At 40.3% G+C, this 22,369-nt stretch overlaps 2 protein-coding genes across 2 annotated transcripts in view; both read left to right on the forward strand.

Annotated features, from left to right (window-relative positions):
- PEX5 (peroxisomal biogenesis factor 5) overlaps positions 1-22,369 on the forward strand; it is a 370,163-nt gene that overhangs the window by 277,347 nt on the left and 70,447 nt on the right. The gene's annotated exons all lie outside the window — the stretch shown is intronic.
- LOC134575494 (uncharacterized) lies at positions 983-21,920 on the forward strand. The gene is made up of 7 exons (XM_063434804.1): positions 983-1,235; positions 5,849-5,940; positions 8,136-8,236; positions 9,293-9,370; positions 10,691-10,864; positions 19,933-20,052; positions 21,698-21,920. Exons 1-7 carry the CDS (start codon positions 983-985, stop codon positions 21,909-21,911), a joined length of 1,032 nt encoding a protein of 343 aa, XP_063290874.1. The 3' UTR covers positions 21,912-21,920.

Genomic DNA, 22,369 nt, shown 5'->3' on the forward strand with positions numbered 1-22,369 from the left:
CTTCCCAACCTGTCAATCGATTCACATTACAAAAAAAAAAAAAGTTCTCACAAAACTTGATATGGGTTTCTAGGATAATGCAAAAATATGAACGTCTATTTTATCATGGCAACTCAGATGGAAAGCGGCACTTGACACAGCAAAGTGTCAAAACATTTTTTAAATTGCATGTGGTGACTTCTGGCACCATAACCACTATAGCACGTTGTAGTGGTTATGGTGCTTAGACTGTCCCTTTAAAAATTTAATTAACCATTTGAAAGTATATGTATGGGAATAAAAATATGTGTTAGCGGATGTAGGCTAAATAATAACACCTCTATTATTAATATGGAAACATTTTTTTCTGTATATATTTATTTTTGGGGATGTTTCAAGTATTGAGCAGGAAGGGCTCAAAATGAACTCAAAATGGCATGCAATCACCCCTACATGTACCTTATACTTTGATTTCTACTAAAGTACTGTGTTAAACTGCTAGCGCCATATAAAATGGTGCAGAAATTGTACCAATGAGTGGTAGGCACAACCAGGGAGATGAAGAACACTCCACAGGTACGGGGATTGCAACATGATTTCTTTAATATTCTGCCTAGATCCCTTAATTACTTATGCATTTCTTACAGCTTATGTATACTGATGGAAGTTTAAATTCTCCAGGGCTAGGGATTCAGCAAATCCTATATTATTATGAGAGTACTGGTAGGTGATCTGTCATGAAGGGGTTAAATAAATCACCCTAGAATCAGCCTACTTTGGTGTCCTATCAGTCGCCCCTTCCCATTATTGGTAACATTTGTGATTTATTTATTACAAAGGAATTTTGTATAGTTGCCAGGGGCTCCCATTGTCTAAATGTCCCCAGCAGCGAAAGTCTTTCCTTAAGAGACAGAACGGTTGCTCTGAGCAACTTTCTGTTTTGTTACTGTCAACTTAAAGAATTTTTTTTCACAACTCGGTCTAGTTACTGAACTGACGCTCCATGGCTGGCTTTCATGGAAAGATTTCTTTGGTGAGCCATACTAAATTACCGGATATTCTCCATCCTGCATCCCAGCCGGGGAACCCTGAGACCCTCTCAGTGCGAGGAATTGCTACCAATGGCAAAAGGGAGGAGGTTCCAGGTTTAGCTCAAAGTCACCAAAACAAGAAGCCTTTTCTGCAAGACATTCTGAGGACCTACCAAGTCGAGCAGCTTGACAGCTGGGAAAAACTAGATCAATGGGCGAATGTTGGTAAATGTGACACTTGAGTCTGTTCTATGTTAACACATACAATGTGGCGTATTCACTAAACGGTGCAGAATTAACAAGCGAATTCCAAATGTCAGAAAAAATAGACTAGCTGGAAAGTTTAAACATAGCTGGTTTGGAGATCTTTTGCGATCTGATGATTATGGCCATAAATATGCAAGTCCCTTGCCAATTCACAGTTTAGTAAATCAATGTGCAGATTAAGGATGTTACATGTTTGGGTCATGCTAGCATAAAAGTGTAAGATGTGGAAAATGTAACAGTAAAATAAAATAATAAAATATTTATAGGATGGGTGAAAAAAAACATCATTGCACATTTTTACAGACACACATAGGGTTATTAAAAAAAAAAGTGAGAATTTAATGTGAATTCAACGTGGATTTCAAATTTAACAATAAAATAGCTAACCTGGCAAAATTCCCTAAGTCAATCATGCTTTCATTTCATCTACGATGGCCATGGCCTTATATTTGAGATTCACCCTAATAATATCTTGATGCCAAGGTTGGCACATGATAAATGTTGCCCTATTATACATAGTATTCAAACAGTGTATGAGGGGACTTATCAATGCAGTTTATTTCTGGCATGTAAATTTCCCATAGAACACAAAAGCACTTTGCATGAGTTTCTAGTCAGAATGTAGGAGTCGAGGAATATATAGTGGAACAGATTGGCACATTATAACTTTTTAGCCATTAAAACTTGAAGTAAAGAGATTTCACATACTGCAGAAGAAAGAGTTTGTCACAGTAGAAACTATAACTACCTGGAATTCTCATTTTGGAATCAATTGCGTTATTTTAATTTCATTTGGAATAGCAGCAAAAGTACATGTGTGAAAAGTTAAACTTAATAAAATTAAGTATTTATGCAATGTATATTGCTGTGTAACTATATATTACAATATTAATATCGTCTCCCAGTGCAATAATGCCATCAGAAGTGAAAGCTAGGAATAAACAAAAAACTTTTTTTTTTTATTCTATCGTATTGGTTCGTGTTGGATATTTATTTCGTAGAAACTGATGTATTTGATTTGTAGCTTAAGTAAATTTATGCTCACTGTCAAAACAGGGAGATTGGCAACCTGACCTAGAGAACAAATATTGTGCAAAATTGTAAAAGTGAAGCAATGCAATCAGAAACAAAATTCTACTATGCTGCCCATTGGGCAAAATAATGCATACCTCCAAAGGAGAAAGAGGTACACTTTTATTTTAGGGATTTTAGGGATGTGAATGGGGGCAGGGCTGTTCTTAGAAATTGTAAGTGACTCACTAATAACAATGTATGTAACTAAAATATAATTTACAAAAAGAGCAATTTATCTTTTTTACACAGATTGATTTCTAAACAGATTTATTGTAGTATAAAGACACATTACTGTGAGTTTTATGGCTGCTGAGCTCTGTTATACTCTCAGACACACCAACCAAATGGAGCCACTAGAAAAGAGGGACATTGAAATAAAAAAAGAGGCACGGGGGGATTTGGGAACAGCATAGGGAATGTCCCTCCTAAATAGGGACACTTGGGAGGTATATGGGCTCATATGTTTAAAATAAAATCTATGCTTTTTTTAAAACAAAAAAAAATTGGCAAAAAAAAAATTGGTTAAGATGTGATAAAATACCTTGTGTATATCTGCATTAAGATATATTTGTTACTGTTTTTTTTTTTTTTTTAAATTGCAAAGTAAACCCATTGTGAACCCTTGATTTAAACAGATTAGACAAACTGGTGTCCGATTCCTTCTCGTGATACACGGTTAAAACAATCAGCATATTTCCTTCGTCGCCCCTGCTAAGTATGAAAAAAGTTTTAAAAAGTAGTCGCTGAGAATTTTGCCTGGTGTATTGTCTTGTAAATGGATTCTATATGAGGAAGCAGATCAAATCTCGCCTATCTGCAGGATTCATCGGATGGAGCGAGTTTCCCATACACAAAGTCAGCTCTCAAATATAGAGCGTCTTTTCAGTCTGCACAGGAGCTATTCACGGTTTAGACTATTGGCATTGTTACGGTATGTTAATAGGGAAGATTCACCTCGAGTCATTCAAGAACAAAAATGACATACCTATCTGAAAGGATAAAGCAACAATGGTACAATATTGTCTCTACTATGAAAGTATTTGGGGAATCTCACACAGCAGACTGTCCTGTTATCTTTATGATTAGAATCAAAGGAGGACACATTTGCTTAACTATTCTCTTATTCTAATATATTTGTAAACTCTATAAGCATGGGCTACAATCAGCATGTTATTTCTTAATTGCAATTCTGGAGAAAAGTTCTAAAGTAGGAGCAATAACCATGCTCCAACCTTAGAATGTTACCTCCCAAAATGTGGCTAGGGGTAGAGCTGTCCTGAGAAATGTTGGGTGACTTACTAATAAATTATGGAACTAAAATGTAATTTAGAACAATGTATCTTATTTACACAGACTGATTTCTAAACAGATTTATTGTAATATAAAGACACATTACTGGGAGTATTATTGCCGTGGAGCTCTGTTACACACTCAGACACATTACTGGGAGTATTATTGCTGTGGAGCTCTGTTATACAATCAGACACATTACTGGGAGTATGATTGCTGTGGAGCTCTGTTATACACTCAGACACATTACTGGGAGTATTATTGCTGTGGAGCTCTGTTATACACTCAGACACATTACTGGGAGTATTATTGCTGTGGAGCTCTGTTATACACTCAGACACATTATTGGGAGTATTATTGCTGTAGAGCTCTGTTATACACTCAGACACATTACTGGGAGTATTATTGCTGTGGAGCTCTGTTATACACGCAGGCACATTATTGGGAGTATTATTGCTGTGGAGCTCTGTTATACACTCAGACACATTACTGGGAGTATTATTGCTGTGGAGCTCTGTTATACACTCAGACACATTGCTGGGAGTATTATTGCTGTGGAGCTCTGTTATACACTCAGACACATTATTGGGAGTATTATTGCTGTGGAGCTCTGTTATACACTCAGACACATTACTGGGAGTATTATTGCTGTGGAGCTCTGTTATACACTCAGACACATTACTGGGAGTATTATTGCTGTGAAGCTCTGTTATACACTCAGACACATTGCTGGGAGTATTATTGCTGTGGAGCTCTGTTATACACTCAGACACATTACTGGGGGTATTATTGCTGTGGAGCTCTGTTATACACTCAGACACATTGCTGGGAGTATTATTGCTGTGGAGCTCTGTTATACACTCAGACACATTATTGGGAGTATTATTGCTGTGGAGCTCTGTTATACACTCAGACACATTGCTGGGAGTATTATTGCTGTGGAGCTCGGTTACACACTCAGACACATTACTGGGAGTATTATTGCTGTGGAGCTCTGTTATACACTCAGACACATTACTGGGAGTATTATTACTGTGGAGCTCTGTTATACACTCAGACACATTACTGGGAGTATTATTGCTGTGGAGCTCTGTTATACACTCAGACACATTGCTGGGAGTATTATTGCTGTGGAGCTCTGTTACACACTCAGACACATTACTGGGAGTATTATTGCTGTGGAGCTCTGTTATACACTCAGACACATTACTGGGAGTATTATTACTGTGGAGCTCTGTTATACACTCAGACACATTACAGGGAGTATTATTGCTGTGGAGCTCTGTTATACACTCAGACACATTACTGGGAGTATTATTGCTGTGGAGCTCTGTTATACACTCAGACACATTACAGGGAGTATTATTGCTGTGGAGCTCTGTTATACACTCAGACACATTACTGGGAGTATTATTACTGTGAAGCTCTGTTATACACTCAGACACATTACTGGGAGTATTATTACTGTGGAGCTCTGTTATACACTCAGACACATTACAGGGAGTATTATTGCTGTGGAGCTCTGTTATACACTCAGACACATTACTGGGAGTATTATTGCTGTGGGCTCTGTTATGCACTCAGACAAACCAACAATATAAAGCACCTGGAAAAGATGGACATTAGGACAGAAAATAGGGAAAGATGGAATTGTGCTCTAAATAGGGATTGTCCCTCCTAAATAGGGACTTGGGAGGTATGCTGTTGATCACACCAAAATTGGGCTTTATATATACAGTATAACTCTCCCCAGATTATGTCCTGACTTATTTTCAGCCCCTCACATGATGTAGCAGATAAAAGCGTTTGCCAACCCTCACTACTTTTTGGACATGTCCTGGAGACCCAAGTGTTTTTAAATGTTTTTCTCGTTTGTTTTCATGCAATACATTATGCTCCCAAGAGGCCCTATTATTTTTGTCTGATCACTTGACTCCTTGAGGATTAATCACGTGTACTGCATATTATCCCATTTCCAAACACACAATTAGTTATTAAATACCTTCAGACAATGTTCATGTTGTTGAAGTTGAAATTTGTTAACTGAATTACTGCAAAAACATCATTTTGACTTTTAGTGAATATTCTCCTTGCTAAATAAACTACTCATTCTTGTGACTAATGCCTGGAATAAACTTTACCTTGGTGAATAAATGTGTGATATTTTTAATTGAGAAAATCAATAGACGTGTTTTTATTTTTTTTAGATAAAAAACACAGGGAAAGAAATGGAAAGGAAGACAAGGACAAAGTTCCCTCTAACAACACTCAATCATCGCTCAAGGCTCAGTGCGAAGAGGTTGGTTGTTTTCGTCATGTCTGCCATTTTGTTAAAATCAATACAATATGAACCCTGTAAAAACCCAGGAGCAATGCATCTGTTCTAGATGAGCCATGTCTCCTGCACTCTTTCAGTTGTGGCAAAAGTGTCGCGCACTGGAAAAACAATAGTGTTCACAGCTTTTTAAAGGCGGGAAACGTTGACTTGAATTGAGAGAACAACTCAGAAAAGCAGTGAGGTATTCATGGGTGGGTTTGGAGCTCTGTTGGGACTCGGTATAGTCACAAGCCACAGACTAGACCCCATCTCAGCACCAAGAGAGACAAATATCATCAACAATTGTTGTAGAAGGAGGCACATTACAGGTAGAACCATCAAGATTAAGGGCCTTCAACTATTCTATTGCTGGTGGCCCACCCGTGCAGCTTGTACAACTCAAATGCATCTAAAATATAAAAAATATTTTTTTCAAACTGTAGTATAATAAAGTCTGACTGGGAGATCCTCACCTAAACTAAAATTTGTGCTGGCTGTCGTATTTATAGTTACAAAAATAAGGTTAATATTCTCTTTACCAAAATACATTTACACTAAAACCAGACCAGTACACAGTTACAAGGCGGTAAATAAATACATATTCCCCCATTTATCCATTAGTGAGGTTTCTATTCAGTTTATCAACGGAACAGCTTGTAGGTGTGAGCTTAATAAAACTACTTAATATTATTTATATACATTGGCCAAATCTCTGATGAGCACTAGTTATAGCTAAGAAAAATAACATAGCTAACTCAACTCATTGTAGTGGTTACAGTGCAATGTTCTGTTTGTGTAATCTTATGTCTAGCCATTTTTAGTTTGTGTAAACAAATTTCAACTCATGTGCACTGGGGGCAGAGATGTGGGGCTAGCCAGCACTCATTGCTTTTTTGAAGGGTCCTGGAGACCTTTTGAGTAGTGTGACAAAGACCAGGGAGATCTATAAAGTTGGCTACTCTGTTGAAGTTAATGCAGCCCATCTGACTGAGATGGGCTACCTGAACACACTATAGATATAGTGCCTTACTACAGATGCTTGATGTAACTGTACTGACTGCACGTGGAAATGACACCCCCTTAACAACATTTTTTACATTATGGTGATATTTTTAGAGATTTGATTTGCCAGAAATGCTGTCAGGTTCCAACAAGCATAGTATTTGACCATTTTTATTTATCTATTTTCTCATATCTATGTTATGTGACCTTTTGGTCCATCTAGTCTGCCCAATATTCTAAATACTTTCATTAGTCCCTGTCCTTATCTTATAGTTAGATAGCCTTATGCCTATCCCATGCATGCTTAAACTCCTTCACTGTGATAACCTCTACCACTTAAGCTGGAAGGCTATTCCATGCATCCACTACCCTCTCAGTAAAGTAATACTTCCTGATATTTTTAAACCTTTGTCCCTCTAATTTAAGACTATGTCCTCTCGTTGTGGTAGTTTTTCTTCTTTTAAATATAGTCTCCTCCTTTACTGTGTTGATGCTCTTTAATAAATGAGGTGCTGTTGAGTTAAGTACAAAGAACACATCTTTTCCAACTTACTAATGCACAGATGGGAATTGAACCCATGATCTTTGGTTTACAAGACCAACGAGTACCACTTGGCCACTGCGCCTTCTTAAAGTATTTAATCAGGAAAGGTACATTCAAATTACTATGATTTTTAAGTACATTCTGGGAATGTTACCTTAGTCCAACATCCAGGGGTTGTTACTATTACCCAATTTAATTAATGGTACTCATTTTATCTACCTCGGATGGTTGAGTCAACCCTGGGATTTGAACCCACGCCTCCATGTGGAGACCAGAACACCCATATTGTGGAAGAAGTTGATCTTGAGTCTGGCCCCTTAGGCCGCTCGGCCATTCTGACACTGTATAAAACTCTGTATAGAACTCTGTATCTTGTCAACCTAGCAATATATCTGTAACAGATTAACATAGACATTAGTACATTTTATTAATAATTCAAATTGTGTACTTTTACATATTCCATACTTTTTCTATCACTGAATAGCAATCTATACATATTTGTTGCTTTTTTTATACGTTTACCTACTAGTTATGCATCCTCAAATCATTATTTTTTTTTATTTTTTTTAATAAAAGTCATTGGTTGCGAAGTAGTTAACAGCCATTATGAATTATTTCTGCTTTATTTCAGATTCAAAACAAGCTTTTTGAGAAGATAAATTCCGATGGATTTTACTATCTAAAGAATCTGTTTTGGTCAAATGACCCAGAAGGAAGAGGAAGAGTTTCAAGGTTCTATTTATCATATGATATGGGCCAAATATTGGTACATTTGGGCAACGTGTGTGATGAAAAAAAGATTGGAGCAATTGTTATGAAACCACCACAATTTTTCTACTAATCGCGCCACACTTAAAGGAACACTTCAAACATTTAAAGCACTTTAGCTTGCTGAAGTGCTTTATCTGTAAAGAGTGTGTCTTCTTTGTTTTCATTTTACAAAAAAGTGCAGATTTCAATAAAAAAAATCAGCACTTTCATAAATTAGCCTTGTTACAACCCCCTGTCTGTCAAGACAACCAGTCCCCTTACGTCCTAGTTGTTTAGGTCAGTAGAACTAAACACAAGAGGCAGCAATTGCTCTGAGCACCTGCCTTGCAAAGACTCAATGAGCAGCATTAGTCTGTGATAGGACAGCCACAGAAAGTCTGGGCGGGGTTAGAAGAGGAGGGCTTGCAAAGGCTTTTATAGCTCTTTATTTAATTAAATCATTAAATTAATTAAATTAAATCATTAAATGCATGCCTGTTTTCATTCGGGGTATAACTACTAAATAGTGATTATTATTTTATTTATTTGGGCAGTTGAGTGACCCTTTCCAGTTTTGCTTGTTTTGTTTTGCAGGGCTGTCATGTGGAGGGAGGCACATTACATCCTATGAGCTAGCTTCCAGGTGCTCCCTTTGACTGAGATGGGTAGAAAATTGCTTGCAGTTTGATGTCATTATTGATGTCATTACCGCGCATTGATGTCATAGAAACCATTAATGTGTATTTCATCCTTTTTGCTCAAGTTATCATTTTTGAAATGTCACTGTTCCGGAGACCTACCTGTGTTCTCCTGCTATGCTGTCAGAAATGCAGACACATTTTTAAATATTTTCAATCAAAAACATCAACCAAAAATGTAAAATTTCAGTATTTTAACTCATCATCAGACTGTAAACTAATTGATTTAATCATATCGCTCGTTCCTCAGAGTTTTCCCTTGATTATTGGGGCGAGGGTTCCCACACTAGACATTAGTCCCCCATTTGACCAATCTCACTGCTTCTCCTTTATGTTTCAGGGAATCTCTTCCTGTATTACTAGCTACCTTCCTCGGCCATTTTGTCAGTACGGCACAGTGTGACCACCTCCTCCAAAGGTACAGTAAGCACAGCTTGTTTTTCACATAACCCAAGTTTGCATTGTGTGTCTCATCTCTGTGATATCGTTCATCGCTGCGCTCCAAAACCCTCTAGCATACAACAAAATGAAAGACACTTTAACTGCTTTATCTCACTAAAGTAGTTATAGTGTCCCCTGGTACTATCCTTCAATTCAGTGTTATATGGTTTTTAATGTGTTAATGCTAAATGAGAGACAATCCCCTCTGTGCTGTTTGGACTAATTAGGAAGCATTAATATGAGCAGCAGTAGACGGCTGTGATTGGCTGAGAGTGTCAGCTGACTGCCTTCAGCCTATCACAGTGCAAATTGCTGGTATGAATTGTATGGCTAGAAGGATGTGTGTAATCTCTGCCTTAGCCACACCTCCAGTAGGGGCCGGGCTATGGGTGGACAGGGACCCTCATTTAACTTTAAAATATTATAATAATGATTAAAGGGAATATGCCAGAGGACTCCAGGATCTTGTTGTCACAAAACAAGGGTTTTTCGAAATATTAGTAATTTGGACACTTTGAAAATTTGTACAGGAATATTGGGGTTGAAAAAATATTTCTCCAACATATAATAATGCATACAGACTTAACTTAACTTTGGGGGAAAAAAAAAACATTTCTAATAAATAAATGTATGAAACAATCAATGAGAGTGCACAGAAATACATATAAAGTTGGTGTGCAATAAGCATAAAAAACTAAATCTGAACACAGAAAAATCTATTTTTGGTTGGTAAAAATGGATTCATCCAGAATTTATTTATTTATTTTTTTTAAATTCATTTTTGTCACTGTTGCGTTTTCTTCAGACACATTTAGTTTCTGGAAAAACAATCTGGAGGGACCAAAATGGTGCAAAAATGCTCCTATAATTGTACTGCAATGCAAAAATGACTCAAATATCGCCTACCCTAATTGCTTCTCAAGATGTTGCTGAACTACAAGTCCCATGATTCTATGAATGAAATAGATAGGCTGAGAATCATGGGAGTTGTAGTTCAGCAACATCTGGAGAGCTGGAGTTTGGGGAAGTCTGGTCTATAGGCTACAGATTGCACCATTTCACCAGACAGGTAGACCTGTAGACTGTCTACCAGGTGGACTAGGGTTAGGGAAACATATTAGAATAGATGGATCCTGAACAGAGAGTCCCTTCCAATAACAGTGCTGGATTTAAATGGCCCAGAATCCCAGGGTGTGAATTTATATAATATATAGCTATGTATTAAAGAAAATAATTTGTCTAGAAGTCTGTAGTACTTGCAATTTGCATTTCACAATGTTTTTGTTCTCGTGCTCAGGCTACAACTTGGAAACAAACGCACAATATCATTTGATGCCTTCTACGATGGCTTTAAGAGGGAGGAAAACAGCGAGCCACCTGATTGGCTGGATCCAATGAAGCGAAAACATAAGCCGGCTTTGAAAGAAGCACATGAGGTTCATTTATCACTGAAGGAAATGGCTGAAAACAGGTCAGGAGGCTCAGAGCAACAAATTGTCATACATAGGATTTCCTTTAGCTTCCTAGTTGTACAGGATTTATGCGTAAAAACACTAAATTGTAGAGATTTAACAATCAAATAGCAAAATTCACTTAATTCAATAAACCCACATTGGACATTATCAATAAACTGGGAATTGTAGAGAACTGGTAAGAGAACTGCAAATTTTAGGGCCAAATTGACAATATTAAAGAGACACTATCGTCACCAAAACAACTTTTGCTTAATGAAGCAAATTTTTGTGCATAGGTCATGCATCTGAAGTTTCACTGCTCAATTCTCTGACATTTTACAGTTGAATCTCATTTGTTTCTGTGTATGCAGCCATAGTCACAGCTCCCCTGGTTGTGGACTTTAAAAGTTTTTATTTCCTGCTCTGTAAATTGAACTTTAATTACACACAGGGGTTTCCTGCAGGGTCTCGCAAGCTATTAACAGGGCAGGAGGTAAGAAATTGTAAATTAAACAGAATTTGCAATAAAGGAAGTGCAAAAACAGCAATTTTACTTACCGTAAATTCCTTTTTTCTTTGTATAGTGGCAGTACTCACAGTTGGGATGTTCCTTCCAATCTGGGACAAGAAGCTCCCCCTTCTTCCGGTTTTTATGCCTGTGCTCCGCCTGCTGCCTCCATAAATCCTGTATGCCCTGAACACACGCCAGTAATAAAAAAGAACCCAAACGGAGACAGAATCATGCAAAACACATTTAATCTATACAAAAAAGTGGAGGGAAAGCCAGTACTGCCACTATACAAAGAAAAAAGGAATTTACGGTAAGTAAAATTGCTGTTTTTCCCTTCGTATAGTGGCAGTACTCACAGTTGGGATATATCAAGATCCCCGTAAAAACGAAAGGGTGGGAACTCAGCAGGCCACAGCTTGCAACACCTTACGCCCAAATTCAGCCTCAGATGATGAGAATATGTCCAGCCTATAATGCTTGATAAAGGTATGCAACGAAGACCAGGTAGCCGCTTTGCAGATGTCTTCAGGCGAAGCCGCAGCTCTTTCAGCCCATGAGGTAGCCATAGCCCTAGTTGAATGAGCCCTCAATGGAAATTTTAGGGGAATCCCTTTGGAGCGATAGGCCAACCTGATGGTATTTGTCAGCCATCTAGCTAATGAGGGTCCAGAGACAGCATTACCCACACATTTGCCTTGAAAGTAGATGAAAAGATGATCTGAGGATCTAAACTCCCGAGTTTTATGAAGGTAGCATTTCAGGGATCTCCTAACATCAAGGAGATGCCATTTCTTTTCCAGCTCAGATGTGGGCGATTGACAAAAGGCTGGCAGAACAATAGGCTGGTTGATTGTAGCATTTGAAATAACCTTAGGCAAAAATGAAGGTCTGGGATGTAGAACTACTTTTTCTTGATGAAAAACGGTGAATTCCGGCGAAGATGATAGAGCTCGGATTTCACCAATTCTCCTAGCGGAGGTAACCGCCACCAGGAAGGCCGTCTTGAAGGTAAGGAATTTGATGGAGACTTGAAACAAAGGTTCAAATGGTGGTTCACAAAGGGCCTGAAGAACCAGAGACAAATCCCATGTAGGAAAGGAAACCAGCCTGGGAGGCCTCTTCAACCGTATGGACTTAATAAACCTTCGAACAAGAGGGTTAGATGCAATATCCTGAACCAGGAAGTGACTAAGCGCAGAAATCTGGCCCTTGAGTGTAGACACCCCTAGGCCGGCTTCAAACCCATCTTGCAAAAAAGAAAGAATTTTCGGAACTGAGGCTTTGGCCGGATCAGAATTCCGGAGATAACACCAGGTTCTGAACTTCATCCAAACCCTGAAATAGATTCTTGAAGTGGACGAGCGGACAGATGACAGCAAAACGTCACATAGACGGTCAGAAAGACCCTGACCTTGGAGTATCATCCTTGCAGCAACCATGCCGTCAGGTGAAACATTGCTAGGGTTTCTTCTGGAAGCTTCACGTTCTCTAAAATGTGAGAAGAGACCGGGAGGTGCCAACGAGAGATGGCCATGTTTTCCACTTCCGAAAACCAACTTCTGTTCGGCCAGAAGGGCAGGACTGCCAGAATTCTTGCCTTCTCCCATCGTATTTTCTGCACAATTCGTGGGATAAGGGCTATAGGAGGGAAGACATAAGCCAGATCGAAAACCCAAGGGAACGATAGACCGTCTAGGACATCTGGGTAATCTTTTGAATGAAGTGACGCAAATCTCTGCACCTTTCTGTTCCTCCTTGTTGCCAACAAGTCCATCTCTGGCCTGCCGAAGCGTGCAACCAGCTCCAGAAAAACTTCGTTTGATAGAGCCCAGTCCGCTTGAGACCAATGGCTTCTGCTGAGGTCGTCTGCAATAACGTTTAGAGACCCTTTGATATGGGTAGCTGATATTGCGCAAAGATTCGCTTGGGCCCAAGTCATAATGTGGTAGCAAAGATCTTGAAGAGCTTTTACCTTTGTGCCCCCTTGGCGATTCAAGTAGGCCACCGTAGTGGCGTTGTCCGACTGAATCCTTACCGACTGATTGGCGATGAGAGAACTGAAGGAAATTAGGGCTTCCCAAACCGCTTTTAATTCCCTGAAATTCGAGGAAGCGCATGCCTCTTCTTTGTTCCAACGCCCTTGATGGAAATGAGAGCCTAGATGAGCGCCCCAACCCGTCTGGGAGGCATCTGTGGTTATCGTAATCCACCGTTTTAGTGCGAACGACAGGCCCTTTGAAATGTTGTCTCTTACTTTCCACCAGTTCAGTTGTCTTTTCACCGTGTCGGATAGACGGAAGGGAGCGTCCAGATCTTCCTGTTTTCGCGTCCACTGGGACAGAATGTCCCACTGTAACGGTTTGGATTCCGCTTTTGCCCAGGCGACGGCAGGTATTGTCGCCGTTAGGAGGCCTAGCAACCTCATAGCATCTCTGATTGAGCTTAGGTTTCTTTGCAGCTTTGATACTGCTTTGAAAATCCCCACTTGTTTCTTTTTTGGAAGAAAAAGAGATAGGGACTGGGAATCTATCCGAAGCCCCAAGAATACTAAACTCCGAGACGGGGTTAATTCGGACTTTTCCAGGTTCAGGATCCAACCGTGATCTTTTAAAACCTTCCTTGCAATGTCTAGATGAAGTTCTAGTAGTTGTCCTGACTGTGCTTTCAGGAACCAATCGTCCAGGTATGGAACAATCGCAATACCTTTCAGACGTAAAACTGCAGCCACGGGTGCCAGAACTTTTGTAAAAACTCGAGGAGCTGAAGACAGGCCAAAGGGAAGAGCCTTGAACTGCAAATGGAGAATCCTTCGCCTTTTCGTTAGAACTGCAAATCTGAGGAACTTCCTGGAAGATTCTGCCACTGGAATATGCAGATAGGCGTCTTTTAAATCCAACTTTGCCATGAAATCTCCCTTTTGTAATATGTGTGTTACAGACAGAATGCTCTCCATACGGAACTTCTGGTATGGTATGCAGGTGTTGACTTGCTTTAGGTCTAGAATCGGACGAAAGGATCCATCTGGTTTTTGCACCAGGAAAAGGCGTGAGTAGACTCCTTGAAATTCCCAACCTTTGGGTACCTTCTCCACCACATTTTTTCTTAAAAGGATGAGTGCTTCCGTAAGCAGGGCCTCTGTTTTTACCTTTGAAGGATAGCTTGACAGAAGGAAGGATGGCCGAGGACTTGATGAAAACTTTATCCTGTAACCTTCTGAAACGGTTCTTAAAATCCACCCATTTGAAGTACTCTTTCTCCATTCGTGGGTGAAGAACCGAAGGCGTCCTCCCACTCTTTTGGCGTCAAAACTTCCTCTTTTTGTCTTGCCTGTTGGATTCATGCCTAGACCACTGGCTGTTGTTGCCACCCTGTTTGTGGAACCTGCGAAACCGCCCCTGGTAACGAAAGGGCCGCTGGCTCTTGTACTGGAATCTCTTATATCCCTGGGCTCTTGGTTCCAGCGGAAGGGCTTTCTTTGTATCTGACATTTGTTTAATAATGTCTTCCAACGGGGTACCAAACAGCTTGTTCCTCTCGAAAGGTAATTCACATAAAGCTGCTTTCGATGCTGAATCAGCTGTCCATGTTCGAAGCCAAAGAGCCCTCCTGGCTACTGATGATAACCCCATAATTCTTGCTGATAAACGAAGAAACTCCTCAGCAGTATCCGAAAGGAATTCATTGGATAGCTTCAGCAGGAACATGAGATGGGAAGGGTCCGTATCGGATTTTCCCATGAGGGAATCTTCCAGTGCTTGAAGCCAAACACTCTGGGCTTTGAGCACCGCTGAACCCGCAATTTCAGCTCTGCACTGAAAGCCTGCGGCCTGGTATATTCTTCTACATGAAGTTTCGGCTCTTTTGTCCATAGGGTCTTTGAGGCCAGAGACTTCGCCAATGGGTATAGTGGTTTTCTTAGATAGTTGGGCAATCTGAATATCTACTTTAGGAAGATCTTCCCACTTTTCTTCAGACTGTAGTTTGAACAGTAGTTTAAAATGTTTTGAAATGAACGCCCGTCTTTCAGGATTCTTCCATTCCCTGTGAAGGAGATCCAATATTTTTGGAGACATAGGGAAACCTTTAACCTTCACATTGGTAGGTTCCGTCTCTTGAAAAGCCGCACTCACTGCTTTAATGAATCTTTTCAACTCTTCTGGTGGAAAACCCTCCTCCACACTAGAAGTTAAGCTGGAAATATCCGAAGGGGAAGAAAAGGAACATTCTCCAGAAGAGACGTCAGACTCAGAAGGGGATCTATTCCTCCTACGTTTTTTAGGCAATTTCTCCTGAATTGCAGGGTCTTTCTTCATCGTATCTTTAAAAGACTCAAATGTCTGGGACAAATTTTCCTGAAACCAGCCCAGGAAGGATGCCATATCCGACTGTTTTGTTTTTTCCAGTAATTCAGAAGCACACTGGTTACATGTCTTTTTGCGACATCCGTCAGGTAGAGGAACAGCACATTCCAGACAACATAAGTGCTTAGACTTGCTTGTGGCTTTTTTGGGCACAGAAATAGACATCTTGTCCTTATCTGCCTTGTCCGGAGCTATAGGGCTGGACATATCTGTGAATCAGAAAAAGGAATGAAATCAATAAAATTTTAAAGAAAATAAAATTTTTAAAGAAAACAAACGCATGCATAATAATAGGTGATAAAGAGGAGAGTTTAAATAGTTAAACCTCACCTTTAGCCACCTGAGGTCCGTGTAGGAGGGCTGGTGACACGGAAGAACCGAACTGCACACCCACCCTTGGGGTCAGAAGGGTTCAGCACAGCTTAAATACCGTTTTTTTGAAAATTTGAAAATTTGCGCCAAAACTCCGGATCGCGCATGCGCAGTAGCGCGATACCGGGTTTGGTGGAACGCAACGTCACCCGGGCGTGCGTTCCACTGCTGTGCGCATGCGTAAAGAACCACGAGGAGGACCGCCCGGGAACTCCTGCGGAAGAGCCACATAAATAGCCCTACCTGGTCGCGTTCCGTAACGCTGGACCGGAACCTCTGCCACTCAGCTCCCGCCCGGGGAGCTATCGGGCGTACACCTCCCCGATCAGCAGCCTGTGCTGATCGCACCTTCTCCACCAGACTGGGGAACCCGTCCGTCCCGTTTGCCGGGACAAGAAGAACTGGCGTGTGTTCAGGGCATACAGGATTTATGGAGGCAGCAGGCGGAGCACAGGCATAAAAACCGGAAGAAGGGGGAGCTTCTTGTCCCAGATTGGAAGGAACATCCCAACTGTGAGTACTGCCACTATACGAAGGGAAAAATTAGATCTCTCTTTACAGGAAATGTTTAGGAAAGCTGCGCAAGTCACATGCAGGGAGGTGTGACTAGGGCTGCATAAACAAAATGATTTAACTCTTAAATGGCAGAGAATTGAGCAGTGAGACTGCATGGGGCATTATCTATGCACCAAAACAGCTTCATTAAGCTAATGTTGTTTGGGTTACTAAAGTGTCTCTTTAAAGGAATACTCCTAAGTCCTAAAGCACTTTAGCCTTCTGAGTTTAGCTTGTGTCTTTTTTTAAATTTTTTTTTACTAAAAGTGCAGATTTCAAAAGAAATTCAAAAGAAATTTTATAAATTAATTTTGCTACACCCCTATGGCTGTCAATCAGACAACTGATCCTGTTGCTTCCTTGTACTTTAGCTCAGAGAACCTGCCTTGAAAAGACTTCTCTTTAAGTTGCAGTGGGAATGTAACATCTATAAAAATTTTACCTTTTGTTTTTTTTTTAAATTCTTTATTTTTGGTGCATTAGAGTTGACAAGCAGACCTGTGGTGCCACGACAGCAGACACAAGCGAGATAATGCATACACAGTCATGACAATATACAATTGCACATTTTTTGTTATGTAACCGAGAGTGCATTGCGAGTAAACATTGCAAGTAAAATAACTATCAGCAATTGTGGGACAGATTAGTAACACGTGTCTAAGATACAGATTATATGCGTTGCCGATAAAATTATATCACGCATGAGTATTATAGATGCACTTTACAGGTTGTTATTTCAAGCTAGGGCAATGCGAGTTGTCGATTGCTGGCCACTGGAATACAAGCTAAGCTGTGGTTTATGAGAGTGATATTAGACAGGCTAAGCCCCAGTAGCCAGCGTCTGCTATAAATAATCCACTGAGATTCCCCTGGCCCATACTGCTCATAATAAAACATGCAAGGGCAAGTGGGTAGGTCAGTCGATGCATAGGCTTGCTTTAAGATTAATTACTCAAGATTAGGGCACATCAAACATGTGGTCTTGGATTGCATATCAAATAGGCAGAATATCATAGGAGTGCTTAAATTAATGTAACTTAAGTGGGCATCAGGCCTAACCAAAACATAATACTTATGAATCGGCACAAGTTTTGTGTAATAGCAATTAACAGGTAACTAACAGCTTAATAGCAGGATAATTGTCTCAAACAAGTGAGCTGAACATATAGCTTATCACCATTGCCCTGAGCAGTGGGTTGATGTCAGTTTATAGAGAAAGGAAGTAGCTAGTGAGAAGCCATAGACAGAGAAAAGCATAGTGGAGTGGAGACATGGAAAGTATAGGACAAAACTTGCGAATGACTGATGCAGAGGGTTTGTTTAACTCAGCTGCTTCACTCTTATGGCAGCAGGCTTATGTGACAGTCCCCCCCTCTGGGTCAACCAACTCCGGTCCTTACTAGAATGGCTATATCATCCATTGGTCATTCGTCACCTGTTCGGGATCCTCTCCAGCCCCAGGCTTGTTCGAGGGCCGGCATCTGTGTACCACAGACCTGGTTTTTGCAACAGTCTAAGTCTATTCCCTGCAGGGATTGATCGGAGGGTCGAGGTAGTATTCGCCGCGTGACGCGGATGATCTTCCGACCTTGTGGATGATGCGTGGTATGTATGCCCCTTGTGGCTCTCAGCCCGGGAAGGCGAGCTGTAGGTTTCGTGAGTTTCCTCACCGGAGTGCCGCCTTGAGTAGGTCCCCTCCCAGGCAGTCTCACAGGACTCCTGCCTCCTTTGCGCTTGCTTGCCTCAGGAGCTTGGGCACGGTGCTTTAATCGGAGCCAGAAACAATGGAAGATGGCATCCAGCCTCCTCAGGGAGTCTGCCATGTGGTCGTTGGTGGTCGCCTGCTTTGGACTCACTGCGTGTAATTGCGAGGGAGCGGCATACGCCATTTTGCAGTGGCTGTGTTTTTGCTCAGCGATCTTGTCGGAGTAGTAAAGTGTTAGTTCAGTCGTTCTGGTAGGCTTGAAGAGGACTGGGATGACCCCCACCATACCGTGGGGGGTAGGAGTGCTGCGGTGCCAGGTCCTGGGTTGTAGCCTGGGTGGATCGGCCGCTTCCCCCACTGCCTCATCGCAGATAGGCCGCAACAGAGCTCCCGGGCTCACTAGGCGGGTGAGTGCTGGCTTGTGTTAGAGTTTTGCAAGCCCCTGACCTTTTGGGTCCCCTGACCTTTGGTATGTGGGTTGCTGTTCGTGGAAGCCCCCAAATCAGGTAAAATACCCCAAAATCAAGCTTTGTTTCAGGAGCTCTGGCTTTCCACGTCTTGTTGGCTCAGAGGTCAGGCTCCGCCCCACATTTTACCTTTTGTGTAATTACATCATACTTCCCATTGATTGGAAACTCACCACCTTCTGTTCCTGTACATCCAACCTTTACGATAAACCAGGAATTGATCACTGACCTTGGGATAAGATATTTTAGACCAAAACACCTGATCTAGATTATGTTTCTAGATCTGGAATTCTGGTCTAAAAGTTAAATTCCCTGGTTAAATCCTGACAAATAAAAATTAAGAAACAAATATCCATTACGTTTTTCTCATGTATTTGCTTAAAGGGCAAATTAAGGTAATTCTGCAGTTGTACCCATTATAAGTTTGTTTTATGTTAAGGATGGACTGTAGCGAGTGAAAGAGAGTTTGAAGTTTCAAAAAACATAAACTGCTATGTTTACATTGAGGGTTAATCCAGCCTCTAGTGGCTGTCTTCCTGACAGCCACTAGAGGCTGCTTCCGCAATCCTCAATGCAAAAATTGCATTTAGGACACGCTGGATGTCCATAGGAAAGCATTGAGAATTGCTTTCCTATGAGCGGTTTGAATGCGCGCGCGGCTCTGACCGTGCATGCGCATTCGGAGCTGACGTCAGCAGGGGGAGGAGAGGTCACCAGTGCCGAGGGAGCCCGGCGCTGGATTAAGGTAAGTGGCTGAAAGGGTTTTAACCCCTTCAGCCCAGCGGGAGGGGGGCCTAATAACCCTATAGTTATGTTTTCCTGGCACTATAGTGCTCCTTTAAGGATATATGACGGAAATTTTCCGTCATGATTCCCTTTGATTTCAGAAGCTGTGTTATACTGCTGCCCTTTACCGCTATAGTGGGGAAATATAACAGCAAGTAATTGATGGAATGTAACATTAAAATAATAAGTACAGATACAGAAGGGGAAGAGGGAACTGTTTAAACAAGTATATGAACTATTAAGATCAATGTACCTTTGTTAAAGGTGGTCTAAAGGCCTGTGACATATTTTGAATGTAGTGAGATGGTCTCCCGATTGACTCTTACAGATACTTTCAACTTCTGAAATATTTTCCAAAAGAAAACATGAACTCTTTCGAATTCCGCGGTGCTCTGTCCAAGTTAGGCCTAGCAATGAAGGAGAAGGAGTATGAGAAATTATGGAACAGGTAAGATAAGTGTGCAATTATACTGTATCTTTAATTTCTCCTTCACTCTGGTTATTACAGTGTTCCAAGACAGGAACAATAATCTACTCACCTGCAGAACAACCTCAGTCAGTAGACTTGGTCAAAGCTACAACAATTAATGGAAGACTATAGTCACCAGAACAACTGTTTGTTTTGGTGAGTTTAATGATTTGCTTCAGGCTTTTTGCAGTAAACACAATTTACATTGTGATTGGCTGAGATCACAGAGCCAGCAGCAGCAGGCTGGACTAAAAGTAAGATTTTACTATATTTAAGGGTGTTTGTGGGGGGGGGGGGAGACAGGCAGGTGGCTAGATTGTGTTTTTAATACTATAGGGTCAGGAATACATGTTTGTGTTCCTGACCCTATAGTGTTCCTTTAAGTAAAATCTAGGTGGAATGTATAAGGTCTCATTAATTTGAATAAGCCTTCCTGCATCTGAAAATAAGAGAAAACAATTGATATGAAACATGAGCACTGAAGCTTGAATGTGTTTTATCTCACCTGTTCCACTAAAGAAGGAACCTATACCATAAGCATTTCACATGTAAGGGCAATTCCAGAACTGAAATACCAGAAAAGTCCCTTTGATAGAGAAATGCAGAAACCCCCCAAAAATGTTAAATCGGCTTCATATATCCCATTAGCGAGGTATTCTAGACACCCTGTAGCTATAGCAATCTGGGATCCATGCCTGGATTACCCTTTTCAAAGCTTTGGAAGAAATTAGGAATATGGAAATAATTGTGCAACAGACACTCACTGAGAATGGACCAAAGCTTGATAACTCATTCATTAGGTATGAGATTAATATGGAAAACGTGTGCCATAAAAGAGTAACTAAGACCTTCCTTCCCATAAACACAAATACTTTTCCACTTTCAGAATTCTCTTTCTCTGCCTTAATCTTGGCACAGTGCCTTTACAATTAACTATAAAATCTGATCATAAACAAATATTTAAGTAGCATGTGCTATTTTTTTGCACTTAACCAAAATCGACATTGTTTGATTTAATTGTTTTTGGTTTTTTTCAATGCTTTTTTTTTATTGGTGCCTGTTCATAATATTTTTTCCAGTCTCTTAAATCAGATTATTTGCCTAATCTTCTCCAGTCCTGTATTGTAATTCTCAGCGTCTGCCAACACGTCTAAGCCACTGATTTGTATTTAGCTGTATGTGAATAGGGTCTCTGGAGAACTTTAAATAGTTATTTTCCTTTTATTTACTAACATATTCATCTCACAGCTTGTGTATGTTTCTAAGTGCTGTCGGTTTAATGGCTTGCACAATGTTAATTATATTCAATCCTGCAAAAGAACCAATAAAGTACTTCCCCCTTTTAGAATGTGAGAAAAGTCAGGCCATTCTAGAATAAAATAAACATTAAGGGTGTATTCAATAAACAGTGAATTGAAGTGTATTAAAAACAACATTTGCACAAAAATTTTTTTTATTCAAAACTCACTGCTTAGCGGATAGACCCCCCGAAAACCATCAATGTATGGCTTTCTTCAAACTAAATGCACAGAAGTGAAAATGCATAAGTCACATAATTTCTTCTACTATAAATTACTTTCATAAATATATTTATAGGCATTATCTAACAAAGTTTTTTTTAAAGATACGTTGCCAAAAAGGATGGGATTCTACGAACTGAGGGTCTGTTCGGCCATTTGGGAATAGTGGATAATCATCGCAGCTTATTGCTGACAGCTCTGGAAAAAGTTTCAGCGACACATCAAATCCATCAGCCAAGTGAGAATGTGTTAACTTTGCTATTGGATTGTCAAAAAAAAAAAACGGTTAATATAATGACAACTGAACTTGGTCAATAAACTCTGAATTGTAACAAATAGAACTCCAAAAAACATCAGAATGTTGGCTATAGTGACTATAATCAGCCTATTTTTTTGCCATTAGGAACTCAAGTCAGTACAAACCAGAATTTATTACCAAAAATAACAAAAAACGAAATAGTCATGAACATGAAAATTGTCCTACATATTTTAAAGCACAAAGTTTATATTTATATCCTGCCGTGTACACAGAACATGCTGAGCTGTGAATGCATTTTACATCAGTATAGAACGAGCATGCTAAGAGACACATGCATTTTAAAACCGTAAGCACAGAGCATCCTAAGTGGGAAACGCATTTTACATCAATGTATGCAGAATATGCTGAGTGACCCATGCATTTTTAAATATTACACAACGCACATGCTAAATAGCCCATCCTTTGTGCAGAATTCTTGCATGAGTTTTAAAGAAAACACACTGAAGATGCTAGCTAG

This window comes from Pelobates fuscus, chromosome 10, assembly GCF_036172605.1.
Source record: "Pelobates fuscus isolate aPelFus1 chromosome 10, aPelFus1.pri, whole genome shotgun sequence".
NCBI lineage: Eukaryota > Metazoa > Chordata > Amphibia > Anura > Pelobatidae > Pelobates > Pelobates fuscus.